At 42.6% G+C, this 14,971-nt stretch overlaps 1 protein-coding gene across 3 annotated transcripts in view; it reads right to left on the bottom strand.

Annotated features, from left to right (window-relative positions):
• LOC149353069 (ATP-binding cassette sub-family A member 2-like) overlaps positions 1–14,971 on the bottom strand; it is a 120,076-nt gene that overhangs the window by 54,416 nt on the left and 50,689 nt on the right. For all 3 annotated transcript variants that reach the window (XM_089582277.1, XM_089582275.1, XM_089582276.1), the window contains 6 exons: positions 12,056–12,187; positions 11,737–11,817; positions 10,092–10,288; positions 8,320–8,511; positions 5,297–5,551; positions 3,280–3,459 (listed from right to left, as the gene is read on the bottom strand). In XM_089582277.1, the coding sequence (XP_089438403.1) occupies positions 3,280–3,459; positions 5,297–5,551; positions 8,320–8,511; positions 10,092–10,288; positions 11,737–11,817; positions 12,056–12,187 (1,037 nt within the window). The remainder of the gene's footprint in view (positions 1–3,279; positions 3,460–5,296; positions 5,552–8,319; positions 8,512–10,091; positions 10,289–11,736; positions 11,818–12,055; positions 12,188–14,971) is intronic.

Consider the following 14,971-nt stretch of genomic DNA (forward strand, 5'->3'; position numbering starts at 1 on the left):
ATCATAGGTTCCTCTTGTCATTTCCTTGGCCCAAGAAACTTGCAGACATTTTTTTCCTTACAAAAATTTGCCCTCTGAAAATGACAGTCCATACCCCAAACTCCCTGAGAAGATTTACCCACTAACAAATCACAGGAACATTTTTCTCTAGTTCCCAGTGCCCACTACTTCCATTCACAAGCAGCACTAAATACATCTTACAAGAACACAGTGCAAAAAAACAATTGAATTACAAGAGCAGAAGAATCAAAGGATAAGCGTGACCCTCTGATTGTTCTGCTTTCATGGTTCTTGTTTTTTGCACCATTTTCTTTCGAGATGCACCTATACAAACTGTGTTTAACATGTTGGACATGCATACACAAGCTGCGCAGCTACGAATCGTATTTCGCACTATGTGTTGTGAAGAAAAGCTCAGAATACTGGAAATGGCAGCAGTTCTAGTGGCACCACATATTGTGCACAATGTGAACTGCTGTCAATAAAGGGCCTATACAAATATAGACAGATAAGAAAAGTGGAGTATGTAGCATGATGAATCATCAGTATGTTCACAGGTGTCAGCTTAACTGTTTCCTTACCGTACAAAATGACCAATTTTGAGTGTTTTAAAATAAAAATGATTTTTTCAAGAAGTACTAAATGCACTGCACAATGTAACATATCAAACAATAACTTATTCCTTATACTTACGAACAGAAAAAATGGAGCTGTGTGTGCAAAACTTTTCGGAAATTTATTGGTTAAATATGCTGGTAACACAAAGAAAGAATACAATCAAAACAAAAAATAAGCTGCTGCTCTGAGCCAAAAACTGGTTACAAAAAACTTTAAATGTACAAAACATTGCACATGTTCTTAGCTTCCATTCTTACAATTTTCAGCTGCGTACATAATACACTGCACTTTCCATGGCCTTTCAAGTTGGGCAGTGCCACTACACAAAGTAGTCGCATGAGGACATGAAGTGGAGGTAGATGTGGTATAAGATGCACGATACGCTGTTCTGAGTTCTGTTCTTGTTTCTTTTATAGCAGAGCTTCCAGTTCCTACTTTTTTCCATTTTTTGTTGCTAGTTATAAAAAATAAAAAGAACACGGAAAAAGCCCTAAAAGGGGGCGTGGCCTTCCTTGACATCATCACAATAAAAAATCTGCTGGCAAATTTGGTAAAATATCTTGGCAGTATCTTCCAAGCACCCAAAAGCGCCAAATAAAACTGCTCTCAACATTAACAAATCAAGTGCACTACAAAAAATACAATGTGAACGGTTAAATGAAACGCGTGCAAGCAGGCAATGATGTTCCGGGTCTCTGAAATGAAGCAATCAAAACTGAAATCCGACCACTCCATGTGGTTGCCTAACTCGCCCCTACTGCTCTTTAAAAAAAAAAAAGAAAGAAAAACACCCATCATAAGAACCGACAAAAGTGCTCAGTGTAGCCTTTCACCTTTGAGGAGTACGTGGCAAAATGGACGCCATGATCGGCGACCGGTGGACTACCTCCGATCAAAGTTTCATTTTTTACGTCGCTTCCTCGCGTTAGAAATTAAAAAATAAAACTGAAACCAAAGAAATCGTGTTTAGAAGTAAACTAGATGGTGTAGCTTTTATAGGAGTGCTGTCTTGAATTTTTGGCAGCAGGTTCAAGACGTTGGTCATATATGACCGATGGCCTATGGCACGTCAAGGAAAGAGTTAAGCTGCTTGCTTAACACCCAAGCGTTAACATGCCACTACTCCAAAATTGGAAAATATGAAACATAACTTTTTGTTTGCCTTCAATATACGCCAGTGTTCAAAATTTTTGTTTTTGTGTATTGTAAAATTACTGCTGAAAACGTCACAACTATAATATTTATTATCGACTTATTTAATGACTTTGAATTATTAATGGTAGACAGACATATTTCTGGCCTTGTCACAGCCCAGTGTTTAATGAGCTTTTTCGCAGGAAAAAAACAATGTTGAGATGAACAAAACATAACAAAAGTAATAACAAAAAGTTGGCAATTTCGTCAAAGAAAAATAACAAATGAAATCCAGCACATCTTTTTTCACTGGCAGTGAATTTTACGCAAATGTTTTTCTTTTGGAACATTGGCATTTGGCAGTAGCATTAAAAACAGGCGATACTCCCACCTTATAGTCTCCCGCATTATATTGACTGGTGTAAACGCTGTCCCACTGTGTCTATAAAATATGTGAGCACAGATTTGAGGATGTGTTTGGGCAGCACGACTGTGGGCAGCATCCCAAGTGCATAGAAGCTATTTCAGACCCAATGCATGTTGGCTCTCACCTACTGGCTACATGCGGCATCTGAGAGGCATTTCAAAGTGTCTGGGGCATCTCACAACCACGCGTTCTACCCGATGATGGTAAAGATTGCACCAAGCAAAGAGTCGGGTGCGTGGAGCGTGTGATCTTACACCACCCCCCAGCATGCACCCCACCTGAAGAGCACGAAGGCAGCACAAGGCAAGTGCAAATCGCGGTCACAAGATCACAAAACGGAGCTTGTGCGTCACTGTTAGAGTCTCCTGCATTACGTCGATTGGCATAAACGCCATCCCAATATGTCTATCAAATGTGCGGGCACAGATTTGAGGATGTTTTTGGCAGCGCGTTCATGGGCAGCGTTCAAGGTGCATGCTACATATGTTGGAGCTGCCTCATGTCTGCGGGTTCTCACCTCGCGGCTACATGCGGTGTCTAAGTGGCATTTCAAAGCATTTGGGGCATCTTAGGGCATCTTGGGGCCATGCCTCCCACCCGATGATGGCAAAGATTGCACAAAGCAAGAGACGAGTTGCATACAGGGTCTGGTCATGCACCCCTCCCCCTACGGCACACCCCACACCTGACTACAACGAAGGCAACGCAAAGCACGTGCAGAGGGTGGTCATGTGAACATGGAATGGAGCCATGTGTGGATTGCTGTGGGACGTGCATATCATAGCAATGCTGCAAAAGTGATTGCTCAGGAAGTGCTTTCCTACCTTCCATGGCTTTTAAGCACTGTATGCGATGCAGCTCATACAGTGAAAGAAACATTACTCAAGCATAATGGTTTTCTCTATAACTGGTGAAGACATTGCAGGCAGCTATATTGCTGTCTTCAAATAGCAACTGAAGAAGAAATTCGCATTGCGCAGATCATACAAGCTGTTTCAGAGGGCATTATCATTCTGTATATGGGAAATGCTAATGTTCCAAAAATGAAAAATGGAAGAAAACATGCTTAGTCATTGTAAATGTCGCCACATTTTACTCACCTGTGCTCGTAAATCCATTCCATTGGCTGGCCTCATCGGCATCACCACCGCTGGACCCTGACAATTCAGCCAGACTATACCCGAAATCTGTCAGTGGCTGTTTCTCCTCTGCACATGAATTGTTTTCATCACGCTTGGAAGAAGAAACAACCTTTGGCTTTATCGGGGACTCATCAAAATCTGCAACAGGCAAATTACACCAATGAAAAGAGTAGATTAATTGGAAATAATGAGTGCTTTGCTCGAACTGCAACTTAGTTTTAGCAACAATAAAGCTATGGTTACTTGCCTCACTCAAAACGAAATGCTATGCTGTGACACTGCACATAAAAAGGTCTTATAAGCAAATTAAAGCCAAGCACAGCATACTATGCTACTTTTATACAGGGACCCCACCACCACTCCCTTCTGGACTTCATTCTTTCATTCATTCAGCAAACCTTTTCCATTTATATAATTCATTCCTTCTATGCCTTGAGGCAATAATCACCACTAAAAAAAAAAAAACTGTTGTGAATACTTTTTTAAACAAGACTGACATACGGTCAAGGGAAACATTCGCTGCAGTAATGTGCAGCAAGGTAAAAAGCATGAGAGGACCCCATTGCACTCAGCTTTCAATGATTATGGCTCTGGTGCTGAACATGTGCATTAATTGACCACGTCTCTTTTCTCAGACTTTTTAATGCGAATGCTCTAGTCAGCACTCATCACATGCTCCTTTATTCTTTTGTCTTGCTGCAACTACTCCTGTGCTAATGTATGGTCTTTCCATGTCACTCTTTTCCTTGAATAACCTGCTAATCTTACTCCTCCAACTTTCTATGCAGTTACAGCTGTCAGCAATCTGACAAGTTGCAACTTCCAGTCTGGGAGTACAGCTAATACTTACTGCTGCCAACAAAAGAACATGTATCTAAACACTAAAACAGAGTAGAATCTCAGTGATACGAACATCACGGGGTCGCGAAAAACATTCGCATAATCCATGGAAAATGGATTCATGCAGGTGATGGGATATATTTACGGCTGCGTGCCACCACTCACTGCTCAAGGAGCGTACTGAGTGGCGATCGCAGCGCTGGAGATGTGTGGGCCAGGTTCCGCACTGCTCACTGCGCGTGTGCGTACCGTGCAAATGGCAACTGCGCATCAGTGATGTGCAGGCAGCGTTTAGTACTTGAGGGTGCAATCGCAATGCGTGTGCTTGTATCATTCGTAGTGCCATGGAAGAGTGTTTGGAACACCCAAAATTTTGCACACTACACACAATACATCTCGGCCAGGAAATTTTACGAATTGGTATCATCCCGAAATTCACGTTAACCACGACTGTAGTCTACTAAAACACATGGCATAACTTTGACCTACTAAGCAGCTAAACAGCACAACAAAAATGCAGGAAAATGAATTGCAAATGTGATGTACATTGTGAGCTATAGTGTTAAAGCCAGGGATTCTAAATCTTTTTGATCTCAAAAAACCTCAACGGCTTTCAAAATAGGCTGAGTCAACTCATATGGTCTGATTCCGGTCTCTTCCTGCCTAACGTATGAGCAAAAAAGACACGCACTTCTAAAGAGTGTCCAAATTCAAGTAATCATGGCTGGCTTTATGGCAAAATTGTCTGCTGTGAGTAATTACAGTTCGATAGTCCCAATTAAAGTGGGCAGAAAGAAAGGTGCGGGTTGAGATATGCATGAATTTAGGTGCTCAGAGAACCCAAAAATCAATCAAAGGAACCCAAGAGTTCCACAAAACCTTGTCTGAAGACTCACATGTTAGCCCTTTCAGTGCACACCTCAAAACACAGCCCTAGCAACAGGAGCGCACATTTATACATGAGTAAATAACCTGCCAACAACATTACCATGTACAAACCTACAATAAACCAGAGCAAGGCAAGGAAGAAATCAGAGAAATAAGAGGACATAATGAAAGAAGTAAAAATGTTTGGCATGAGCTTGCCCCAGCAATCCAAGCATGCTAGTAGCCCAAAAGTATGAAGTGCCCTCACTTTCAGAGTCAGAGCGGCTAGCCTCCTCAGCCACTTTAAGAAAGACTTCTTCAAGAGTAGTGTTCTTGATGCCATAACTTGAAACACCCAGGTCAGACAAGCTGGTCTCCAGTGCAGAAAACAGTTTCTCAAAGCTTCCTTTGCGCAGCTCAAACAGAGGCAAGATGTAATGTAGCTCATGCTGTGTTTCAGACACAAGCACAGCTGTTTCTACATGTTGTCGGATGAACAATGTCACAGTCTTCTCACAGCACTCTGGAATACAAATTTACATCAAACAGTTATACCTCTCACACACACACACACCCACACACACTCATGCACTGGCACAGACACACAAAAAATGAATGTCCTCTTATCAGTTAAAAAGCAACCTTAGTTGACTCCGAGAAATAGTAAACGGTGAAAAGCCAAAAAATAAATATGCTATAAAAATGCTAAAGGCACAGAGTCACAAAATTATGAGCAAAAACTGAAATAAGTTCTTCTCACTAACGAGATACATCTTATGAGTTATGCTATGGCTACAGAGGCAAAAATACTGTAAATTCCAGTGTTCAGTGCATGTGCCATGATTTACGAATTAAGCAGATGCTCCACTTGTTTAATACAGAAGACTCCCGTTAAGACAAACTCAGTTAAGACGAATCCTTGGATAAGATGAACAAGTGACACCATTTGGCTGATTTCCCATAGGACTCAATGTAAAAAAAAAAAAAAACCCACTTAATACAAACTTGTTTTCCGTGCCCTCCGATAAGACGGACTCTCGCAGCAGCTGTGAATCACAGCGACCCTGCGGCATTAAGGAAGGGAAAACATGGATGCTCAAGCTTCACTTTTAAGAGTAGAATGCGATAGCATAATCAGACCGCTGCCAATAATCAGCGGCTGCCGTGCAGGCGGGGGGGGGGGCTCCGCTTTTTCAGCACACAAGCGGGATCACAGTGCCCCTTGGCAGACTCTGTGACTGATGGAAATTTTCTGCCACACAGATGTGACCTAATATCAAAGTAGTATCGCTACCCATGTGATGATAGACTCGGTGGCTCTGCGGCAGGTTTATACCTCTCTCTCTTTCCCTGATTAGTGATGCCTGAATCACACCTTACACATCGATAGATCACACACACACACGCATTAAACTGTTCAAGTGCAATGAATCATCGTAGAAATCGAATTAAACTGGTTGAATTGCCTGATCACTAATCAGCATAGTCATAATTAACTATGCACACAACATGTCCTTACGACACCACACCAGGTCAAGGACCACAACGCATTCACCAGGTCCACCTCTATCCTGCTTAAACCAACCAGCATTTCAGGCCTATGAATACCGTGCCCGTCTTGCAATCCAAGGGTTGTGGGTTCGAGTCCCACCTAATTCACCCCGATTTACTTCTCACTGCAATTAGTTTACATTGCATATAGAAATGACCTTAAGACATTTACAACCAATCCGAGCACACTAGCACCAATGTATGTCTTTCATTGTGACGGTTCCACGCGTTGACGAAGCAGCATATATATATATAATGAAAGGAAGAGTGCGATCGCACTGGGGTGTTTGAATTACCCGCGCGAGATCATAGCATTGTGAAGTCACGACTCTGTCGATTGGGCCTTTTTGATCGCATTGCCCATCAGCACTGACACCGGTTTTTCTGCAACATGGGGCCTTTAATGCTAGAGTGTTCAAAATATATAAAATGCTCCTACAGTCAGATACAACTCAAGAACGAAGCGGCAAATGCCCCTCAAAAAAGCCTCCCCCCCTCCCTCCTGAGCCAATGGCGTCGACCGGTTCTACCCCTTGACCGACTCTGTCCCTTGACCAATCCCTTTGGATCTGCTAGCGTGAAATAGCAGGGGGTGGCATATGAAAAAGGAATATCCACAGCTTAATCGGATTAACGGGAGTGTCATGAAAATCGGGCGATGCCATTGGCTGGAGGGCCTCCTTTAAGGGGCATCTGCCACTTCATTCTTGAGTTGTAGTGGACTACAGCAAAAAAAAATAGCACCACCTCAAGGTGGCCTCCGTGCTCCTTTGTGCAAATCTGCGGAGAAGCCATTTTGCCAGATCGTGATTTCATGGGGGAAAGCTCTCTTTCCAGTGAGGAAAAGGCAGGCACCACCTGCACTAGCACAGACCTCAACATCAAGCTCGCATCACATGCCGCGCATTGCATCCCACAGACTACAAGGCGTGTATGTGCAAAGTGCACCCGCTCGTTGACTTGGGGCTTAAAAACTCCAGGGTTGCATTTGCAACAGGCGTGGCATCGCAATGCACGTTATCGCGGCGCAGAGATGGCCAGATATCGGTGCCACGCGCACACTACCTGCGGTGTATGGAAAGGTGCGTGGTGTGCCTGCTCGTGGTGTTGGTAATAGCTATGCTTCAGAAGGATAAGAACGACACACGGCAACCCTGCTGGGCACCTTCGAAGTGCTCGGAGCATGACGGAAGGCAGAAATAAAACACACACACAAATAGCAGCCACTGTGGGATACAGTGACAAAACAAGACAATGAAAAAAAGAAAACTAGACCAATGCCATTTTCAAGTAGGATAATATGAGCTTGTTTCATGCCTTCAGTCTTCACCTCACTTCATGCATAATGCACTTCATTATTCTCTCTTTAAAAGGCTATTTTATTCATTCATTATTTCCATGTAACATATAAAATGACACGCCTAGCATGCTCACTCATCTTTTTTTAGGGGCACTTCTGTTAAGACAAACTTCTTATAACACGAATAGATTTTGTGGTCCTTTCAAGTTCGTCTTAAAGGGAGTCTACTGGATTAAATCAGTTTGCCAAACAGAGCATAGGTACAATACTGAAAAAAACTGCGTATTACAGTAATGCATATGTATTCAAACATTTAATGATACACTGCTGTAAACTGCTGCTATCAATTCAGAAAGACTTATGCAGATTGTGCTCTTCCCTTAGTGTCACCTTAATTCTAGAGAAGTGAAGCACACGCAAGTTTGCCCATCTGGACTTACCTGCCACAGGGTCCCCAGAGAGGTGCCGAGGAGGCTGTTTCACCAGAGTAAGGTGGTAGCCCTTGCCAAGGTTGTTTTTTAGGAACAGTGATGTGCCGCAACATCGCAACTGTCCATGAGAAATGACAGCTATACGATCACCTAAAACATCCGCCTCATCCATGTGGTGAGTAGACAGCAAAATGGTGCGTTCTGCAATAGAAGGAACACAGATGTAAAATTTCACATGTTCACAGGACTACAGTCTACATAAAACCACTCCAAAAGTTGGTGGTTACATTTGTTTAGGCCTCTTGAGAACCTGTAAGGTGCACCAGAAAAATGTACACTTTCAATTCGCATAGTGTAAAAGGAGTGAAAAAAAAGAAACAAACTAATGTAATTTTGTACAATTTGCAACAAAGTTCTTGTGCGAAAAGTTCGCCATTTTACCCCAAAATTAGGTGCCTCATGATTCCAAGTACCTTCTCCACCCAAGTCTTTTCCAACAGCTACAGTTTTTAAAACAAGAAAGATAAACCACTGGATGCAAACCTGTTTCAGAACTAAGAACTGTGGATATGTAAACGTGACTTGACCCACTCCTGTATGAGCCTAAAAAAGGCTTACAGTCATCATCATCACCAGCCTGACTATGCTAACTGCAGGGCAAAGGCCTCTCCCATGTCTCTGCAAGTACCCCTGTCCTTTGCCAGCTGCGGCCACCGTATCCCCGCAAACCTCTTAATCTCATTCGCCTACCTAATTTTCTGCCGCCCCCTGCTACGCTTGTCTTCTCTTGGAATCCACTCCGTCACCCTTAAGGACCAGCGGTTATCTTGCCTTCGCATTACATGCACTGCCCAAGCCCATTTCTTCCTCTTGATTTCGACTAGTATGCCATTAACACGCGTTTGTTCCCTCCCCCACTCTGCCTGCTTCCGGTCTCTTAATGTTACATCTATAATTTTACTTTCCATAGCTCGCTACGCTGTCCTTAACTTAAGCTGAACCCTTTTTGTTAGCCTCCACGTTTCTGCCCCATAGCTGAGTACCGGAAAGATACAGCTGTTGTATGCTTTTCTTATGCTCACCTCCAATGCTAACGCTGCATCCCTAATACCATATTACCATTTTCTGCTGAGCCTCATGAAGATCTCTCCATAAACGAGACTATCTGCCTCGCCAAAGCAAGCGGTGCCTTGCCCACCTTGGTGTTCTCACCTCCACGCACTACAACGTCCACTGCCATCACGTCACTTACAGCCCTGGTGATTTGGTCTTGTTGTGGCAGCCTATCAGAAAGCGGAGTTTGTCCCAAGAGCTGCTGTGCCACTATGATGGACCCTACATCATCACTGCCCAATTAGCCAATTATCGTGTAGCACGCCTCATGGCAAGCGGTCGTCGCTCTGCGAAAACTGAAGTGACTCATGTTGCCCATCTGAAGCGGACCTACTATTAGCATGGCTCTTTTTAACTTTCCCTGTGGGCTTCGGCTCCTTAGGGGACAGTGTGATGTCCGTGAAAAGGTGATGCCAACCACGGAGGGGACAAACAGAATGAGATAGAGGCATCTCATGCCAAAAACTCGGAGAGCAGACTCAGCTGGCTTCAGTCACCTGTTCTGGAATCAATGAATCCCTGCTTGTAACAATATGAAGCTTTTAGCTGTGTTTCTGAGAGTGCAGTTCCATTGAAATAAGCAGAGTCCGGGCTTGTTCAGTAGATCATTCAAACCACACTTCACCACACTTAAAAACCACACATCAGCTTGAAGAAGCCCTTCCCACCTTTTTTGTACTTGAGGATAAGGTCCCATATGGCACGACGAGAGTAGGGGTCCACGCCTGCTGTTGGCTCATCCAGAATTACAACACGAGAGCCGCCAACAAATGCTATAGCCACAGACAGCTTGCGCTTCATTCCACCTGAGAGACAATCCACTTTGCTGAAGCGCTTCAGTGGTAAGCCCAGGTCTTGGATAATCCTGCACAGGAAGTGATAACTTGCATCACTGTTTTAAAATCAGGAAACTGCACAAGGCATGCATATTTTTAAGTAACAGCTTAAACACTGCAAAACCATACATTCATATTCATGCAGTTCTACTCCATGTCATTCATATGTTTCTTCATGCTCCATGTGGCAGCACAAATTAAGTGGCTGTCAAGTTTTACATTATGCCTCAATAGCAGCAAAATAAGTTGCCAGAAAAGTCAATACATAGCAATAGTACTGGTTTTCTAGACAGAGTAAGAGAGGTGATGAGGTCATAGATCTGGTCCTCAATAATCGAACACTACGGCTTCCATCAACTTTCTTTCAAAATTTCTCTAGCTGCACAGTCTGCTACGGAACTGCCATGATTATGATGCAGAGTGTTGCAGTGTCAATGGAGACACATGTAAATGCTTTTCTAGACAGAACATACATAGAGTGTACATGAATTGCATGGGTGGATGAAGATAACACTTTTAAGCTTGCTTTCTCAGGTCCAGACTGAACAGCATGTCCAACTTGAACGTAATGTACAAATATATACGCAATTCGTATGCAATGTTCCATGCAAAAACAATGGGGACAGAGACAAAAAACACACCAGATACTTTCAAATGCAACTTCCAAACAAGGGGCATGCAGCAAGCGAAGAAGATTGTCAAATACAAGTCATATCTGCCTTGCAGAGTAAGTGCACTGCCCATTACTAGGTGCATACATCATCCGCTGAAGTGCATTTTAAGTGCCTACAAATAAAAAAACAAGTCTGACTTCTATGTGGCTTAGCCACAATTACTTTCTTTACTTGTTCTGTGTAAGTATAACCAATTTAGCTTAAGTGAAAATTAATTTAAATAAGCCTATAGGATTACTGACAACAACAGAATGTGGGTCTGATAACAAGTTAGCTACACACTTCATGATGCTAGCACAATATAATGCCAATACTAAATGAGATTTATCCATGTGCACTAAAAACCCAATACATTCTGTTACTTGACCCTGCAAAGACTGATACGGCACACCAAGACAAGGACAAAGTACAACAGAGCACATAGAAACAAGCACAAAGCACACTACAAGCACTTTCACTTGATACTTGGCCTATAAATTATGTTTTCCAATGACCTCATGAAAATCTGAAAATGATATTATTGCAATGCTATTCCTTTCTTAACAATTTGATAGCTTTGTTAGCACTGTAACAGGCAACTAGTGAACTATATACTACAGCAGTAACTCACACTGACTAAATTTTTTATGTGTCTTCAGAATTATTGCCTACTTTTATAGGCAGGCTTTTCAAGCAAAAAAATTTTATTTACATTTGCAATGCTCACAATATGAAGTATCCACTGCAAAAAAACTTAACTTGATAATATGTACACATGAATAACAAAAGGAAATAGTAGTTCAAAATAGGTAGGTGGCACTTGCTTTTCTGTCTCGTCCTTAATATTACTGTCGGGAGTGTGCTTCAGACGGGCATAAAACCACAAGTGTTCCTCTACGGTCAACCTGGAAAGAAACAATGAGGTAATTGCTGTGGCAGTTAAGCCATGTTATCCCCATTTATTTTATTCTAGCAACATGTTGACAGCCAAAAATTTTCTTTTATAAGTCTTAAAAAGTGTGTCATTGCAAAGTTTACTACAATTACATCTGAATACTACATCTGAGGAAGTCTCAACCACTGCAAGGTTTTAACATGTGACAGCACCAACACACTTCAAAAGCCATGGCACTATAGACTTACTCATCGAACAGCACATTGTGCTGAGGACACATGCCCATGCTTTGACGAATAAGGTCCATTTCTGTTCGAATGTCATGTCCATAAATCGTTGCATAGCCAGATGTTGGCGGAAAAAGCCCTGTAAGGATTGACCTGAAAGAATGCAACACATTGCAACATGTTAACCAAAAAAAAAAAAATCTAGCAGCAAAAACTAAACTGCGGAAACAGAAGGTCTGGAGTCATGCCCTTCTCCTCTGCACACAGTAAAAAATGCATAAGGTTAGAAATACTTATTGCATTTCAAAACAAGTCACAAAAATGACAATACCTTATAAAGAAAGCTACAGTTAACCCATCTGCAAAATTTGGTGTATTTTATGAAATGAGTGCATTTATTTACTTCTTCACTATTAAAAAAAAATGGTAACATCTCTTTTTTTTGTTTCAAGCAGCTTTCAATTTGGCATCAATTCAATCATTAAATACAGTGAATTTCATTAACATATTGGTAATTTCAAATGGGTTGAGTGGAACCTGTGGACCCTTTAGTAATGGGATGGGTTCAACATAATAAGTTGACCTTGTTTGTATCTATGAGACCTTTATCCATGATGAAAATATTTTTGCTGACTGTATACTTAATGAAGCAAATATAAGTATGTAGTCGTAAATGAAAATTTTCATTCCAGAAGACGTAAGTCAAAAGCTTACCATCAGTTATTGGCACAGCTTGCAAAACAGTGTGCACTGGCTTTCTGAATATTTCAAAATAAACAGTTGGGCACTTCGGAATTTCATTACTACAATTTAAAAAGTATTTACTTTATTAAAGTTGAGGACAACTCATTTGTTCTTGTGACTGTGGTGTTGGGTTTTAGGGTGCAAAGGAAGCTAAGGCTACCATACACCACACATGCTGTTAAAAAAAATCCGTTGGGCTAAAGGATTGAAAGTTTTCAAAAAGTTACAACTTATTCCAAACATTTCCTTTCTCTAGGAACTTAAAGACACACATGTAGGATCTGAAACTGCATTTTCTGCTCAAAGCAAGCTAGGTGAAAGGGAATGAAATGCGTTAGACATACAACTATGTGAAATACTTTTTCTCTTAGTTTTTCAAGTTATGTACATAAAAATAGGTTGTGGTTTGCTGTGAACTCGTCTCTGCATTCTTCACATAGTGGTTTGTCTTGTTAGCCGAGTCTGGAGCTGTGTGTAGAACCGCTGCCACACGGGCACTGCAAAAGCCTTCAATTAAATCTGCATGGTCTGCAGCTACATGGCATAAGTGTCGTGCCTTTGTCATGAAGGGTTCTGAAGGCGAAGGTGGCCATTTGAGACGTTTGAAGCTCAAAGGAGGAACCTTCGAGAGGAGGAGGAAAGAACTTTAAGGCCAATACTAAGGCCCCGTGAAAAAGAGTGTTTGCTCTGCTAAGGCCCGTTGTACATCTACCGAGTCCGAGAGACGCCAAGCATTCCAGGAAGGAGAAGAGAGCAAAGAAAATAAGGAGAGGAAATGGCAGCATTACATGAGTACAGAATGTGTCCTGTATCTGCCCTGATCTCTGGACAGCTAGGAGAGTGAACTGTGCCATGCCATCCAAAGCTGCAGCACATTAGTGGGGTGAGGATGGTGTTAGTTTGAACTTTGGAAAGGACACATGCTTGTTCTTTATTCCAACTAGTCTAGCATAAAAAGTAATCTATTTATCCCAACTGTCAACAGAACATTTTAATGTTAATTTTACTGATAAGATGACAGATTTTATACATTCGGTTTGGTTTGGTTTGGTTTATGGGGTTTAACGTCCCAAAGCAACTAAGGCTATGAGAGACGCCGTAGTGGAGGGCTCCGGAAATTTCGACCACCTGGGGTTCTTTAACGTGCACTGACATCGCACAGTACACGGGCCTCTAGAATTTCTCCTCCAAAGAAATTCCAGCCGCCGCGGCCGGGATCGAACCCGCGTCTTTTGGGTCAGCAGCCGAGCACCATAACCGCTGAGCCACCGCGGCGGCATTTTATACATTCACTCATGCAGCTGCCCGAAAATGACCCCACAAAATCAATATGTGGTGCAAACATGATTCCCAACACAATGCATTTCTCTGAACATTCAAAGTAGGAATTAAGCCATATCAGAAGCACTCAGTTCAGAGTTTCTATTTTCAGTCTATGTGATCATTCCTACCTTTCTGACCCTTTCTGATACAGTCTAGCCCGTTTATAATGAAGCCACTTATAGCGAAATAGCGGTTATAACGAAGGGATTTCAATTTCCCATTCCCATTTTTGCATTTTCAATACATTTTGGGTCCGGTTTTAACGAAGTAAATAAGAGCGCGTCAGCGGATATAACGAAGAGATTTAATACCAACCGAAAAATAATCTGCCAATCAACACATTTTTGCGTCCTTGAGGTGATTTTTTCCGCGAAAATAAGAGCAAAATTCGGCTGACGGCGTCCTTTCGTGGCGTCGTCTGCTCTCCTGCGGAGCGAAAGGTTGCTTCACTGCATAGCATGGCACGGCGGTCTCGTGTTGCGCCGTCCTTGAACGGCGTCACGGCGTAGAGCGGTAGAGCATGCCGCGCAGGGGAAAAATGTAAAAAAAGACAGAGACGATTTTTTTTTTCGATGACGTCGCAGAGAACGGCCGTCTTGGCCAATCGCGGCGGAGAGCAGAGAGCGCCTCCGACAGTGAATGCGACGATGCTAGTTGTGCCCCTAAGCCGGTCACCTCCGCAGCGGCCATCGCAGCTGTTGACACGCTACGGATGTACCTCGGGAGTCCAGAGTTCAACCAGATCTTTGGTTCGCAGTTGGATGGTATGAAAGCCGCAATCCTGAAGTCCGCACTCGCGAAACGTGTTCAGGGGACGCTGGACGACTTTTTTCAGAGGCAATAAATCGGTATGCCAATGTTTGCATTTTT

This window comes from Amblyomma mixtum, chromosome 3, assembly GCF_055824585.1.
Source record: "Amblyomma mixtum isolate Tamu chromosome 3, ASM5582458v1, whole genome shotgun sequence".
Classification (NCBI taxonomy): domain Eukaryota; kingdom Metazoa; phylum Arthropoda; class Arachnida; order Ixodida; family Ixodidae; genus Amblyomma; species Amblyomma mixtum.